This window comes from Pecten maximus, chromosome 10, assembly GCF_902652985.1.
Source record: "Pecten maximus chromosome 10, xPecMax1.1, whole genome shotgun sequence".
Lineage (NCBI taxonomy): Eukaryota > Metazoa > Mollusca > Bivalvia > Pectinida > Pectinidae > Pecten > Pecten maximus.
In genome coordinates this window covers 4,399,683-4,414,999 of record NC_047024.1, presented here as the reverse complement: position 1 = coordinate 4,414,999, position 15,317 = coordinate 4,399,683, and the positions used below count along the sequence as shown (strand labels likewise).

The 15,317-nt window shown below is 35.9% G+C and overlaps 1 protein-coding gene across 4 annotated transcripts in view; it reads left to right on the top strand.

Moving 5' to 3' along the window:
• LOC117335999 (RNA cytidine acetyltransferase-like) overlaps positions 1-14,693 on the top strand; it is a 36,409-nt gene extending 21,716 nt beyond the window's left edge. For 3 of the 4 annotated variants that reach the window (XM_033896308.1, XM_033896307.1, XM_033896310.1), the window contains 13 exons: positions 1,246-1,362; positions 1,521-1,622; positions 1,931-2,005; positions 2,369-2,485; positions 3,891-4,024; positions 4,565-4,613; positions 6,035-6,137; positions 6,488-6,595; positions 7,100-7,272; positions 7,712-7,831; positions 8,137-8,235; positions 13,484-13,641; positions 14,208-14,693. In XM_033896308.1, coding sequence (XP_033752199.1) covers positions 1,246-1,362; positions 1,521-1,622; positions 1,931-2,005; positions 2,369-2,485; positions 3,891-4,024; positions 4,565-4,613; positions 6,035-6,137; positions 6,488-6,595; positions 7,100-7,272; positions 7,712-7,831; positions 8,137-8,235; positions 13,484-13,641; positions 14,208-14,334 — 1,482 coding nt within the window. In that variant the 3' untranslated portion in view covers positions 14,335-14,693. The remainder of the gene's footprint in view (positions 1-1,245; positions 1,363-1,520; positions 1,623-1,930; positions 2,006-2,368; positions 2,486-3,890; positions 4,025-4,564; positions 4,614-6,034; positions 6,138-6,487; positions 6,596-7,099; positions 7,273-7,711; positions 7,832-8,136; positions 8,236-13,483; positions 13,642-14,207) is intronic. The other variant, XM_033896309.1, reaches the window with a different exon arrangement.
• Positions 14,694-15,317: the final 624 nt, after the last annotated feature.

Here is a 15,317-nt window from a genome sequence, read left to right as displayed (position 1 = left end):
CGTAGGTTTCATATATTACCTTGATGTCTCCTCTCATTACAAGGTGTGTCGTAGGATTCGTATATTACCTTGATGTCTCCTCTCATTACAAGGTGTGTCGGAGGATTCGTATATTACCTTTATGTCTCCTCTCATTACAAGGTGTGTCGTAGGATTCATATATTACCTTTATGTCTCCTCTCATTACAAGGTGTGTCGTAGGATTCATATATTACCTCTATGTCTCCTCTCATTACAAGGTGTGTCGTAGGATTCGTATATTACCTCTATGTCTCCTCTCATTACAAGGTGTGTCGTAGGATTCATATATTACCTTTATGTCTCCTCTCATTACAAGGTGTGTCGTAGGACTCATATATTACCTTTATGTCTCCTCTCATTACAAGGTGTGTCGTAGGATTCATATATTACCTTTATGTCTCCTCTCATTACAAGGTGTGTCGGAGGATTCGTATATTACCTTTATGTGCTTGAGATTGATTAATTGCAAGAAAGGCTTTCTGTATCAAATTTTGTTTGAGGTGAAGCAGAGCATGATATATTACAAGAAAGGAAATTGATGTGGAACACATTCTTGTACATAATTATATCATAATGCATTTATTTGCATAAAAGCAGTAGGAACTATTGTTATTTCCAAATTCCTCATTTTGACTTTATTACATCGCTTGTAAGTTGGTTATGTGCCAGAATGACAGTGTAATATGCCACTATTTTGATTGTAATTAGGACGTCAATTTGTTTCAAATGCCACATAACAGTACCAAATAGTGGACAAGACTGAAAAACCAAGTGCTGGGTAGCTTGGGAGATTTTTCTGTTTCCTATATGAGGATCGTCTCTCCCTGAGAGAACTTTGGCCCTGATGTCATCTCCCATTACAAGGTCTGCCATATACAGTAGATCAGTACAGCCTTCTTCAATAAATTCATTGGAATGTCTATCATATACGTCTGTCCATTTCTGATCATTTATATGATCATAAACAACATATACAGTAAACTCTGCTTTAAAAGAAGTCTGTTGGACCATGAAAAAAACTTAATGGAAAACCAGACTTCATGAAACACGACAAGGGTTTTCCATCTGAAATTAGACACAATATTTTAGTCATCTTTATTATTTGGTACGGCAGGCACTTATATACATCATAAAACACAGTCTTCTCTCTGCTAGATTAACGGACATAATATAGATGGATAATGATGTATACATTGTACAGTATGAATGTATCACCTGTTTCAGAACACGCCCAACGATCTACAGCTGTTGTCAGATGCTCCAGCTCACCATATCTTTGTTCTCCTGGGCGGGATCGATCCCAACCAGTCGGCACTCCCCGAGGTCCTGTGTGTGATCCAGGTAAACTGATCTATGACCATATTAGTGTTTTCGTTAGAAGATAACCTAAACTTGTGTAGTTCTACACAGCAAATAGTTTTGACACTACAGTGATAAAACAGGTCTTTGCCTTAGGGCTAGATGATAATGTTTATGTGATGTGTATGAACATGTTACAGGTTTGTCTGGAGGGTGAAATATCCAAAGCTACAATCCTCAACAGTTTGTCTCGTGGTGAGCGGGCCTCAGGAGATCTCATTCCCTGGACAGTCTCCCAACAGGTAAATCTCTCATTTCAAGGATGTGCTACATTCCTTTTTCCTGGTTAATTTTAATCCCTGAATGATTCAGCAGCAAAGGTTTTGTATTATGTTTTTAGTTAAGATGACTTATAACAACTGGATAGTAAATTTAGTTTTGAGCAGATTCAATGTACAGGTCAGACAAGGATAATCTTACAGTTTTACTTTCAAGCCTATTTTTTCCCGAGACAATTTTCATGGTGTCCATGCAGTCTATATTTATACCTCCATAATATTCTTATTATCGATGCTGTTGTTAAACAACTACACGTAATTTTCTTTCTTAGTTTCAAGACCATGACTTTCCTGGACTATCTGGCGGGAGGGTTGTCAGGATAGCTACTCATCCAGACTACCAAGGGGTAAGCTGTTTCGTTAACAGTAGTTTGGCAAAAGTAGATGTCTATGGATGGCGTGCCATCTTGTCCTTAGTTCTCTCTCTCTCTCTCTCTCTCTCTCTCTCTCTCTCTTTAAATTAACAGGCATTACCATATTTACTTTTCATTCTGTCCCTACAAATTTTATATACTGTATTATATTGTAAATTCATATTATGTACATAATGATTATTGGAAGAAGGCGTTTTAAGTTGCGATAACTTGTGTCCTATTCCTGTTGTTATATTTAACAATAAAAATATGTTTAAATCAAATTTCTTCCAAATGTTACGGTGTGTACTGACATTCGGGAAGTGATAAATTAGATGATAACTTTTGTATATACAGATGGGCTATGGTACCAGGGCCCTGACCTTACTGGAGAAGTACTATGAGGGGAATATACCAAACCTGTCAGAAACGATGGACGATACGGAAACTGAGATATCGACTGTTGGCGAGGAGGTGAGGTGACCTTAACTGATTTAACTTAAGGACAACCTTTTCTATAGCAGTATCTTAGTCACAAGAACAAGGTTGATTACCTTAATGTCTGTAACCTTGACAGTGGTATATATAGACATTTTTAGCTCGTCTCTTCGAAGAAGAGTGAGAGCTTATGTCGTCACTCCGGCGTCGGCATCGGCGTTGGTTTTCCAAATGTTAAATTTTTGGTGCAAATGTTGAAAGGCATAGTAATTTATGGTAATATTGTCCCTGTGGGGGTCAAACTATCCCCTGCCGGAGTTAAACTAAAAGATTTTTTGGGAAAAAAACAGATTTTTGAAAATGTTTGGACTTAGAAAATGTTTGCGTTAAGTTTTTGGTGCAAGTGTTAAGAGGTTTTAATACATCACTTTATAATTGTACTAGGCTGCTGATATTTGGCAATAGAGCCCCTATGGAGTAAGACAATCCCTTCCTGGAGTAAAACTTTTTAAAAGAATTGGATTTTTTCTTTTTAAATCTGTGTTTTTTTGTTTTTGTTTTTAAATCTTTGGACTTTGTGTTAAGTTATATTGTGAGTGTTGAAAGGCATAGTTATACATGGTATTAGGTTCCCTGTGGGGGTTAAACTATTCCTTGCCGGAGTTAAACTGAAATATTTTTTGGGGGAAAAAACACATTTTTAAAAAAAATTTGTGCAAATGCTGAAAGCTATTTAACACATCTCTTTATGATTGTACTAGGGTGCTGATATTTGGTAAAAGAGTCCCTATGGAGTTACACTATCCCTTCTTGGGGTGAAACTGAAAATAAAACAATGTGAAAATGCTCACAATAGACAATTTATACGGGTCCACATTTTTCAAGGGAGACAACTCTCATTAGGATAATATTTTGTCAAAAAATTGAAGAAATATGTCCAAAATCAATTACATTTGTATTTAATATATTCATTTAATCTACAACAGCATAGCTTGTCTCCCGAATGTTTGTCAATAAATAATTTATATATATATAAATTGGTATGGTTTTGAAAATTGCATGAATTCACAAAGCATAATCTGATCAAGTAAACAATATAAATATTATTAATGCAATTTGTGAAACCATTCCAATTAATATATTTTAATTATTTATTGACAAACATTTGCGAGACGAGCTATGCTGTTCTCCAACAGCTCTTGTTTCAGTATTTTATTGATGTGAACTTGGCATTATGCTGTATCATTATAATTGTATTCAGTAGTTGTATCTGAAGTTTGTGAATAAAGTACACAACACAAAAACAGAGTGTACAAATTATTTCTGAAGTTCTTAACATTAAAAGATGAAATACCAACATTTTACCAGTATTTCAAAATATTGTCTTTTATTATTATTATTTTTTATGAACATTTTTGGTATGCATGTGTTTGTCTGACAGGATGTGAATTTGCTGGAAGAAAGAATTAAACCTCGGAAAGACCTGCCACCACTGTTACTGAAACTAAGCGAGAGGAAACCTGAGAGACTGGACTACCTGGGTGTGTCTTTTGGACTTACAGCTAATCTGCTCAAGTAAGTACACTATTATACATGCTGTGTTATCTACAGCTAATCTGCTCAAGTAAGTACACTATTATACATGTTGTATTATCTCAAAATCATTAAAACTCCAACATTTCATGGAAAATCAGAAGTACTGTTGACTCCTAGCATCCCTGACATGTTCAGGCTTCAGTAAGTTAACGGGCTTTGACTCTTGATATCTGTAGCATTTGTAGAAGGAATTGAACAAATACATTGGATTAACATGGCTTTTGTAATGTAATGTTTTGTAAAAGTTAATGAATTTTAGTTTTTAAAATGTAAATCTACAGTAAGAGAATAACATGTTGGGTTATTGAAATATGATTTATTATAATTGAAATGTGAAGTTAAGCTAAGTGAATGATACACACTGTATCTAGATTTTCATCCTTGTGTAATATCAAGAAATATCAAGAAACAAAATCATTAAATATACAAATGTGTCGGTCTATATATCTTACTAAACTAAACAGATTTGTAGTAATAAGGAACAAATGTTAATTTTTATAAAATGTGTTATTGTTGAAGGTTTTGGAAGAAGTCAAAGTTTACACCTGTATACCTGAGACAAACAGCAGTAAGTGATAAATCTTTCCTCCTTAAGTTAAGTTACTGCTTTTAAATTATGTCTCCTGTTGGATGAATGGTAAACACCTGTTATATTGACGGTAAACACCTGTTACATTGACAGTAACCACCTGTTATATTGATGGTAAACACCTGTTATATTGATGGTAAACACCTGTTATATTGATGGTAAACACCTGTTATATTGATGTAAACACCTGTTATACTGATGGTAAACACCTGTTATATTGATAGTAACCATCTGTTATATTGATAGTAAACACCTGTTATATTGATTGTAAACACCTGTTATATTGATAGTAACGCCTGTTATATTGATTGTAAACACCTGTTACATTGACAGTAACCACCTGTTATATTGATGGTAAACACCTGTTACATTGACAGTAACCACCTGTTATATTGATGGTAAACACCTGTTATATTGATGGTAAACACCTGTTATATTGATGGTAAACACCTGTTATATTGATGTAAACACCTGTTATACTGATGGTAAACACCTGTTATATTGATAGTAACCATCTGTTATATTGATAGTAAACACCTGTTATATTGATTGTAAACACCTGTTATATTGATAGTAACGCCTGTTATATTGATTGTAAACACCTGTTATATTGATAGTAAACACCTGGTAGATTGATAGTAAACACCTGTTATATTGATGGTAAACACCTGTTATATTGATAGTAAACACCTGTTATATTGATGGTAAACACCTGGTAGATTGATAGTAAACACCTGTAAGATTGATGGTAAACACCTGTTATATTGATGGTAAACACCTGTTAGATTGATGGTAAACACCTGTTATATTGATGGTAAACACCTGTTAGATTGATGGTAAACACCTGTTACATTGATAGTAAACACCTGTTATATTGATGGTAAACACCTGTTACATTGATAGTAACCACCTGTTATATTGACGGTAAACACCTGTTACATTGATAGTAAACACCTGTTACATTGATGGTAAACACCTGTTACATTGATGGTAAACACCTGTTACATTGATAGTAAACACCTGTTATATTGATGGTAAACACCTGTTATATTGATGGTAAACACCTGTTACATTGATGTAAACACCTGTTATATTGATAGTAAACATCTGGTATATTGATGGTAAACATCTGTTATATTGATGGTAAACACCTGTTGAACAATTCGTCACGCATATCAACCACAGAATGAGATCGGTTTATGGTAATCAGGTCACAGTGACTTTTACATCAATATCCAAAGTTAAAGAAAATATTTCATATCTACAGTTTGGATGATGTATTGGATCAGATACTTCTGTCAATAAGCTTTAAGTTAAGAGTGATGTTCCTTGAATATCTGCCCTCACTCCCCCTTCCATATCCCTCTATAATCTAGTATTATGTAAATTTTATGTTTTAGAATGACCTGACTGGAGAACACTCATGTATCATGCTCAAGATGCTGAACGAGGCTGACGAGGAGGACAAGTCGACAGATTCATGGCTATGTGCCTTCTGGAAAGGTAATGACTATGCATTGGTATAAATCCTTTCATTTGTATTTCTTAGATCAACTAAAGTTTATGTTTACAATAAAACATGCATGTTGTTGGGATATTTCCAGTGTCATTGTGATAATAGCTGATTTAGGCCTCAGTACTGTTGGAGTACGAGGCAATTCTGTCAGATCTCTTAAAATTATATGAATAAGCATGATACTTACTGTTTATTTTGTGGCAGCCCATATTCATTGTTTTTTGTGTTTCTGAATATTTGTATATAGAATAACAATGTTAAAAGATAATAGACAGATTTATTAAATATTTGTTTCACAGTCATCTGCAAAATCTGTAAAATGGATGTTTTGCTTCAGATTTCCGGCGGCGCTTTGTGTCACTGATGTCGTACCAATTCAAGAACTTCTCTCCTGCTCTTGCTCTGAGTATTCTTCAGCAGAAACACTTCAAAAAGGCGGCCAAAGGTAGGAAACTGCTGTTTCTCCGTGTACTTTACAAGGTAGGGACATCTCAAACACACTAGAGTGTCTGGCTATTGTGGTCCATTAATGTTGATTGTCTTCTAATTATTATCCCCTTGCGACAAAGCCACGGAGGGGATATAGTATTCTTGATGCACAAAAGTCCTTTCATGATTTTTATTGTCTGCAATTCAAAAATAGGTCAATGCCTGATAATGCCTGTTAAAGTTCATCAAAAAGCTAAACAGATATTAATTCTTTCTCCTGTGAATAAGCCCTACTGTGTCAGATTTTAATAGTTTGTTCTGTAGACTAATTACTTGACCAGTCTTTGACTTTAACAAAATCCTGTATCAACTAACCATATTCATTGAAACTGTGAAATTTTACTGTCATTGCTGACACCGACTTTACCGACATACATCTCTAACATAGACTTGGTCCCACAATGTGTCGGTAAAGTCAGGTTTCACTGTACAGTGTTTTAAAATGATTTGTTGACTGTAGGTACCATCACCAAGAGAGACCTTGACCTTCACCTGAGTAAATACGACCTGAAGCGTCTGGAGCTGTACTCTCAGAACATGGTGGACTACCATCTAGTGATGGACCTTCTACCTACTATAGCTCGGCTCTACTTCCTCGACCAGGCTGACATCCACCTCTCTGCTGTACAGTCGGTTAGTTTTTTATGTCCCTGTAATTTGAGGGTTTGTGGACATATAAAGTGTTACCAATGTCTGTCCATTCTTTCCCCTATAGTGATCTTGAGACCCCCTCAGCATATTAAGTTCATATTTACACCATAGTATTGTACACATTCTACACCCGATCAAACTCTGGTGGTCAGGGTAATTGTGTCAAAGACCACCTTCTGTACAGGACACATTGTAACATAGGAGCAAGGTTTTTTTTTATCTTGCTGCCATTGTCTAGTGGTGTAAAACAGCCATATTTACAGGGCATGTTTAATAAGACATTTTCTTGAACAGACTTGAAGCAAACCATAATGTGTAATTATCATAAGTAAAGAAACATTTACTTGTCTAAATTATATAGTGATGAGAACTTCCTCTGTCAATAGAATATTTTATACCGGACACTACTGTTTGTTTACAGGCTATCCTCCTCGGTATGGGACTCCAGCACAAGACTGTAGACGAGTTAGAGAAAGACCTTGACCTTCCATCCAGTCAGCTGTTAGGACTCTTCAGCAGAGTTATCCGAAAAATTGTACATGTAAGCAGGTCTTCTTTCTTTGTTAGTGCATTCATTGTCATCTTAATTACAATTCAAACAATTGATTGTTTCTATAAACTGACCAGAATTTGTCATGCTGTGTAATTCAGGCTTCCACTTCTGTCTAACGGTTTATACCCACTTTAGGAGAGGTAAAGGTCTCTCTCCCACTTCACGGATATATTTCTGTGTTTGGGAGGGAAAAGATCAGTCTGCCTTTGCCTACCTAGGGAAGTCTAATAGACGGTGAGAATTTATGATGTCTTCCAGTTGTGTGATCAGTAAACTTTTTTGTTTTGATTTAGGTGTTCAGTGAGGTAGTGGAGACAGACATAGCTAAAGACATGGTGGAGAGGAAGGAAATCATCATGGAGCCTGTCAGACAGACCATGGACGAGGATCTGGTAAGGGGGGACAACTCCAATTTGTACATGTGCTAAATGTTACTTGGACGTCAGTCAGTACAAGTTTTTATTATACCCCCGCAACGAAGTTAGGGGGGGTATACTGGAATCAGGTTGTTCGTCCGTCCGTCCGTCCGTCTGTCTGTAGACGCATTTTGTCCGGAGAACTCCTCCTAAACCGATAGGCCGATTCCAATATATTAATGATCATGTGTAGATGTGCATGCTACTTTCTTTTTCTCAAAATTATGGTTGCTATGGCAACTGGTCACTATAAACAGGTTTTCCGATAAGAACCATAACTTTAGGTTTGTCCGGACAACTCCTCCTAAACTAAATTGCCAATTTCAATGAAACTTCACACAAATATAGAGGACCATGTGTAGATGTGCATGCCACTTTCTTTTTGTCAAAATTATGGTTGTTATGGCAACTGGTCACTATAAACAGGTTTTCTGATAAGAACCATAACTTTAAGTTTGTCCGGACAACTCCTCCTGAACAGAAGGGCCGATTTCAATGAAACTTCACACAAATATAGAGGACCATGGGTAGATGTGCATGCCACTTTATTTTTCACAAAATTATGGTTGCTATGGCAACTGGTCACTATAAACAGGTTTTCCGATAAGAACCATAACTTTAAGTTTGTCCGGACAACTCCTCCTAAACTAAATGGCTCATTTCAATGAAACTTCACACAAATATAGAGGACCATGTGTAGATGTGCATGCCACTTTCTTTTTGTCAAAATTATGGTTGTTATGGCAACTGGTCACTATAAACAGGTTTTCTGATAAGAACCATAACTTTAAGTTTGTCCGGACAACTCCTCCTGAACAGAAGGGCCGATTTCAATGAAACTTCACACAAATATAGAGGACCATGGGTAGATGTGCATGCCACTTTATTTTTCACAAAATTATGGTTGCTATGGCAACTGGTCACTATAAACAGGTTTTCCAATAAGAACCATAACTTTAAGTTTGTCCGGACAACTCCTCCTAAACTAAATAGCTCATTTCAATGAAACTTCACACAAATATAGAGGACCATGTGTAGATGTGCATGCCACTTTCTTTTTTTTCAAAATTACAGTTGCTATGGCAACTGGTCACTATAAAAAGGTTTTCTGATAAGAACCATAACTTTATGCTTGTCCGGACAACTCCTCCTAAACCGAAGGGTCGATTTCAATGAAACTTCACACAAATATAGAGGACCATGGGTAGATGTGCATGCCTCTTTACTTTGTTCCAAAATTAATGTTTTGTGATGGTAATACTGACATTACTGGTTATCTAAGTAGCCTTAATTAACTTCCAATTCATTGAATGTGCAATTGCGGTGCTGAGATTAGTCAGCCATCTGCAAACAGTTCTAGTTGATTTCCCAACAATTAATTTGTACTGAACGTTCAGATACATAGTTTAAATGAATGAAATGAAGACATCCCAACTGTAAGATTTTGACTTCAAATTTAACTGCTGAGCCGTTGATACTCAGAAAAGGTGGCTACATTGAGTGAGATCTCCTTATAGCATAAGTCGACTATCTTTTCGTGAGGTGACACATCGTTAGAGATCTTTTGGTAGTATTATCATATAGTCCTGTTTGAGGGTTTGGACTTTATAAAGTTGTTGACCATATGCTTATGAATTTTTCATATGTATCTTGAGACCCCTCAGATGTTTAAATTCATATTTACACCTATATTGTAACGTTCTACACCGACAATCCTGGTGGTCAGGGTAAATGTGTCAAAGACCACCTTCTGTACAGGACACATTGTAACATAGGAGCAAGGTTTTTTTTTATCTTGCTGCCATTGTCTAGTGGTGTAAAACAGCCATATTTACAGGGCATGTTTAATAAGACATTTTTTTTAACAGACTTGAAGCAAACCATAATGTGTAATTATCATAAGTAAAGAAACATTTACTTGTCTAAATTATATAGTGATGAGAACTTCCTTTGTCAATAGAATATTTTATACCGGACACTACTGTTTGTTTACAGGCTATCCTCCTCGGTATGGGACTCCAGCACAAGACTGTAGACGAGTTAGAGAAAGACCTTGACCTTCCATCCAGTCAGCTGTTAGGACTCTTCAGCAGAGTTATCCGAAAAATTGTACATGTAAGCAGGTCTTCTTTCTTTGTTAGTGCATTCGTTGTCATCGTAATTACAATTCAAACAATTGATTGTTTCTATAAACTGACCAGAATTTATCATGCTGTGTAATTAAGGCTTCCACTTCTGTCTACCGGTTTATACCCACTTTAGGAGAGGTAAAGGTCTCTCCCACTTCACAGATACATTTCTGTGTTTGGGAGGGAAAAGATCAGTCTGCCTTTGCCTACCTTGGGAAGTCTAATTGACGATGAGAACTTATGATGTCTTCCAGTTGTGTGATCAGTGAACTTTTTTGTTTTGATTTAGGTGTTCAATGAGGTAGTGGAGACAGACATAGCTAAAGACATGGTGGAGAGGAAGGAAATCACCATGGAGCCTGTCAGACAGACCATGGATGAGGATCTGGTAAGGGGGGACAACTCGACACTCGTACATGTGCTACATGTCACTTTGACGTCAGTCAGTACAAGTTTTTATTATACCCCCGCAACGAAGTTAGGGGGGGTATACTGGAATCAGGTTGTTCGTCCGTCCGTCCGTCCGTCTGTCTGTAGACGCATTTTGTCCGGAGAACTCCTCCTAAACCGATAGGCCGATTCCAATATATTAATGATCATGTGTAGATGTGCATGCTACTTTCTTTTTCTCAAAATTATGGTTGCTATGGCAACTGGTCACTATAAACAGGTTTTCCGATAAGAACCATAACTTTAGGTTTGTCCGGACAACTCCTCCTAAACTAAATTGCCAATTTCAATGAAACTTCACACAAATATAGAGGACCATGTGTAGATGTGCATGCCACTTTCTTTTTGTCAAAATTATGGTTGTTATGGCAACTGGTCACTATAAACAGGTTTTCTGATAAGAACCATAACTTTAAGTTTGTCCGGACAACTCCTCCTGAACAGAAGGGCCGATTTCAATGAAACTTCACACAAATATAGAGGACCATGGGTAGATGTGCATGCCACTTTATTTTTCACAAAATTATGGTTGCTATGGCAACTGGTCACTATAAACAGGTTTTCCGATAAGAACCATAACTTTAAGTTTGTCCGGACAACTCCTCCTAAACTAAATGGCTCATTTCAATGAAACTTCACACAAATATAGAGGACCATGTGTAGATGTGCATGCCACTTTCTTTTTGTCAAAATTATGGTTGTTATGGCAACTGGTCACTATAAACAGGTTTTCTGATAAGAACCATAACTTTAAGTTTGTCCGGACAACTCCTCCTGAACAGAAGGGCCGATTTCAATGAAACTTCACACAAATATAGAGGACCATGGGTAGATGTGCATGCCACTTTATTTTTCACAAAATTATGGTTGCTATGGCAACTGGTCACTATAAACAGGTTTTCCAATAAGAACCATAACTTTAAGTTTGTCCGGACAACTCCTCCTAAACTAAATAGCTCATTTCAATGAAACTTCACACAAATATAGAGGACCATGTGTAGATGTGCATGCCACTTTCTTTTTTTTCAAAATTACAGTTGCTATGGCAACTGGTCACTATAAAAAGGTTTTCTGATAAGAACCATAACTTTATGCTTGTCCGGACAACTCCTCCTAAACCGAAGGGTCGATTTCAATGAAACTTCACACAAATATAGAGGACCATGGGTAGATGTGCATGCCTCTTTCTTTTTCTCAAAATTATGGTTGTTATGGTGACTGGTCACTATATTACTGGGTTATCTTAGTTAGCCTCTAATTAACAGTTCCAATTCACCATTGACTTGTGCAGATTGCGGGGGTATTAGTCAGCCATCCTGGCGACAGTTCTAGTTTTGATTTACCACCAACAATTAACTTTTGCTACTGCACCTGTCAGAATATAATAGAAATTGACATGAACAATGAACACAAAATTACAACTTGTAAGATTTTTGATTAAATTTCTACTGTGTATCCTTGTTATATCACCAGAGATAAAGTTGTCTACATTGCTGAAGATCTTCCGGAGTTATAGCATTAATAGAAAATCTTTTGTGAGATATAGCATCGATAGAAGATCTTTTTGTAAGATATATCATTAATAGATCTGTTGTGAGGTATAGCATTAATAGATCTGTTGTGAGATATAGCATTAATAGAAGATCTTTTGTGAGATATTGCATTAATAGAAGATCTTTTGTGAGATATTGCATTCATAGAAGATCTTTTGTGAGATATTGCATTCATAGAAGATCTTTTGTGAGATATTGCATTCATAGAAGATCTTTTGTGAGATATTGCATTCATAGAAGATCTTTTGAGATATATATATATATAGCATTCTTTTGTGAGATAACATTCTTTTGTGTGATATTGTATGAATAGAAGATCTTTCGTGATTGTTCATGTTATGTTGACTTTGTTTAGCAGGTTTAATGTAAATGTGTTTCAGACAGAAGTATAAGATTTTATGTATCACATAACTTTATATAGAATATTAGCTCCTAGAATTCATTTCTGTACAAAAATCCTCTAAGACAATATATGTTTTACCATGAGAATTAAGATTTTTATTTATTTATGAAACCACAATAGCATCATGTGCATGATACACTTATTGTAACATGGCCAATATTTTACATGAGATAACATGCCAGTCATGTGATAAAAGAAAATTACTAAGCAGATCTGATTTGGCATGTTGGCAGGACATCTACTAGTGTAATAGGTATACAGTTGTACAATGTAAGACTTCATACTATCAATAATAATAAAAAAAAACAAATACAGACTATAACCATGTTGTAAGTATAAAAAGAATGTTGATTTGGTGTAGTGGTTTAAGCTGCAGGTATATATATCTAGCTAAGTGATTAGGTGCTGTTGATCATGAATCTGAGATCCAGTCAGGGCACAAGTTATAAAATCGTTTTCATTTGTCTGTTGTGTTACTGTGTATATAATTTATATAATTATTAACACAATTTATAATATACACTATCTGTTGTTGACGCGAAGGTTAAAGAATTAAATTTCATGTCGTAACTATATTGTTTTGAATATATGTTTTATATACAGGTAATTCATATTTACGTAGTTTTGATAATCAAAGAAATGTTCAAAAATAACATTTTCACTGAAAAGCATAACTTGCAATATTTCAGAATGAGGGTGCGGAGGACGAGAAAAAGAAACAACAGATGAAGGATCTGGCGGTGATGAAGGACATGGATCTGTCTGAGTTTGAGATCCAGGGTACAGAACAGGACTGGAATAAAGTCCTTACTGGCAAGTCTGGCAGAGGTCTCGTCAGCATTAAAAGGTAAATATTAATCAACTGGCAAGTCCTGCAGAGGGCTCGTCAGCATTAAAAGGTAAATATTAATCAACTGGCAAGTTTGGCAGAGGTCTCGTCAGCATTAAAAGGTAAAAATTGATCAATGGTTAATGTCGACATGTGATTGATATGTTAATTTATTTTCACAATATTGATAAATGTGTTTCTGTATGATAAAGTTTTAGCTTTTGCTTACAATAGTAATATATTTTGTAGGCTACATCCTTCTGTAAAATAATCGTATATGGATAAAATGGTACAATTGTCATTTTTCCAATGGATTAAGATGAACAGGTAAAGACACATTTACCAGTATAGTAGACAGATATGTCCAGACATTCTATCCACTAACACCAAGTAGATAGGATATTATCTGGTAGAATATGTTCTCTTTGTGATAGATTTATTACATCCCTATTAGAAATTAACATGTATTTGAAAAATGACTTGATTTCGGTTTCCTTCTGCTTGAGTTGTATTTACTTTGTAACAAGACAAAAAAGCAGTGTGATCGTCTGCAAAACTCAATTCTTATTAAATTGTTTTTGCAGTGGATTTAAGAAAAGGAAAATGGAAGAAGCAAAACAAAAGGAAAGGAAATCAGTAGATAATGAAGATGTGCCCCCAGAATTTAAAAAAGAAAAGAAACATCAGAACAAGAAGTTCCAGAAATCTTAACAGCTACTGTATTGATTGTGATGGTTACATCAGTCATACGTTACATGTAATGGTTACATCTGCTGTGTATTACATGTGACGGTTACATCTGTCATATGTTACATGTAATGGTTACATCTGCCGTGTGTTACATGTGACGGTTACAACTGTCATACGTTACATGTGACGGTTACATCTGCCGTGTGTTACTTGTGACGATTACATCTGTCATACGTTACATGTGACGATTACATCAACCGTATGTTATGTGACGGTTACATCTGTCATATGTTACACGCGACGATTACATCAATCGTATGTTATGTGACGGTTACATCTGTCATATGTTACATGTGACGGTTACATCTGTCATACGTTACATGTGACGATTACATCAACCGTATGTTACATGTGACGGTTACATCTGTCATACGTTACATGTGACGGTTACATCAGTCATACGTTACATGTGACGGTTACATGTCATATGTTACATGTGACGGTTACATCTGTCATATGTTACACGTGACGATTACATCAACCGTATGTTATGTGACGGTTACATCTGTCATATGTTACACGTGACGATTACATCAACCGTATGTTATGTGACGGTTACATCTGTCATACGTTACATGTGACGGTTACATCTGTCATACGTTACATGTGACGGTTACATCTGTCATATGTTACACGTGACGATTACATCAACCGTATGTTATGTGACGGTTACATCTGTCATACGTTACATGTGACGGTTACATCTGTCATACGTTACATGTGACGGTTACATCTGTCATATGTTACACGTGACGATTACATCAACCGTATGTTATGTGACGGTTACATCTGTCATACGTGACATGTGACGATTACATCTGTCATACGTTACATGTGACGGTTACATGTCATATGTTACATGTGACGGTTACATCTGTCATATGTTACACGTGACGATTACATCAACCGTATGTTATGTGACGGTTACATCTGTCATACGTTAC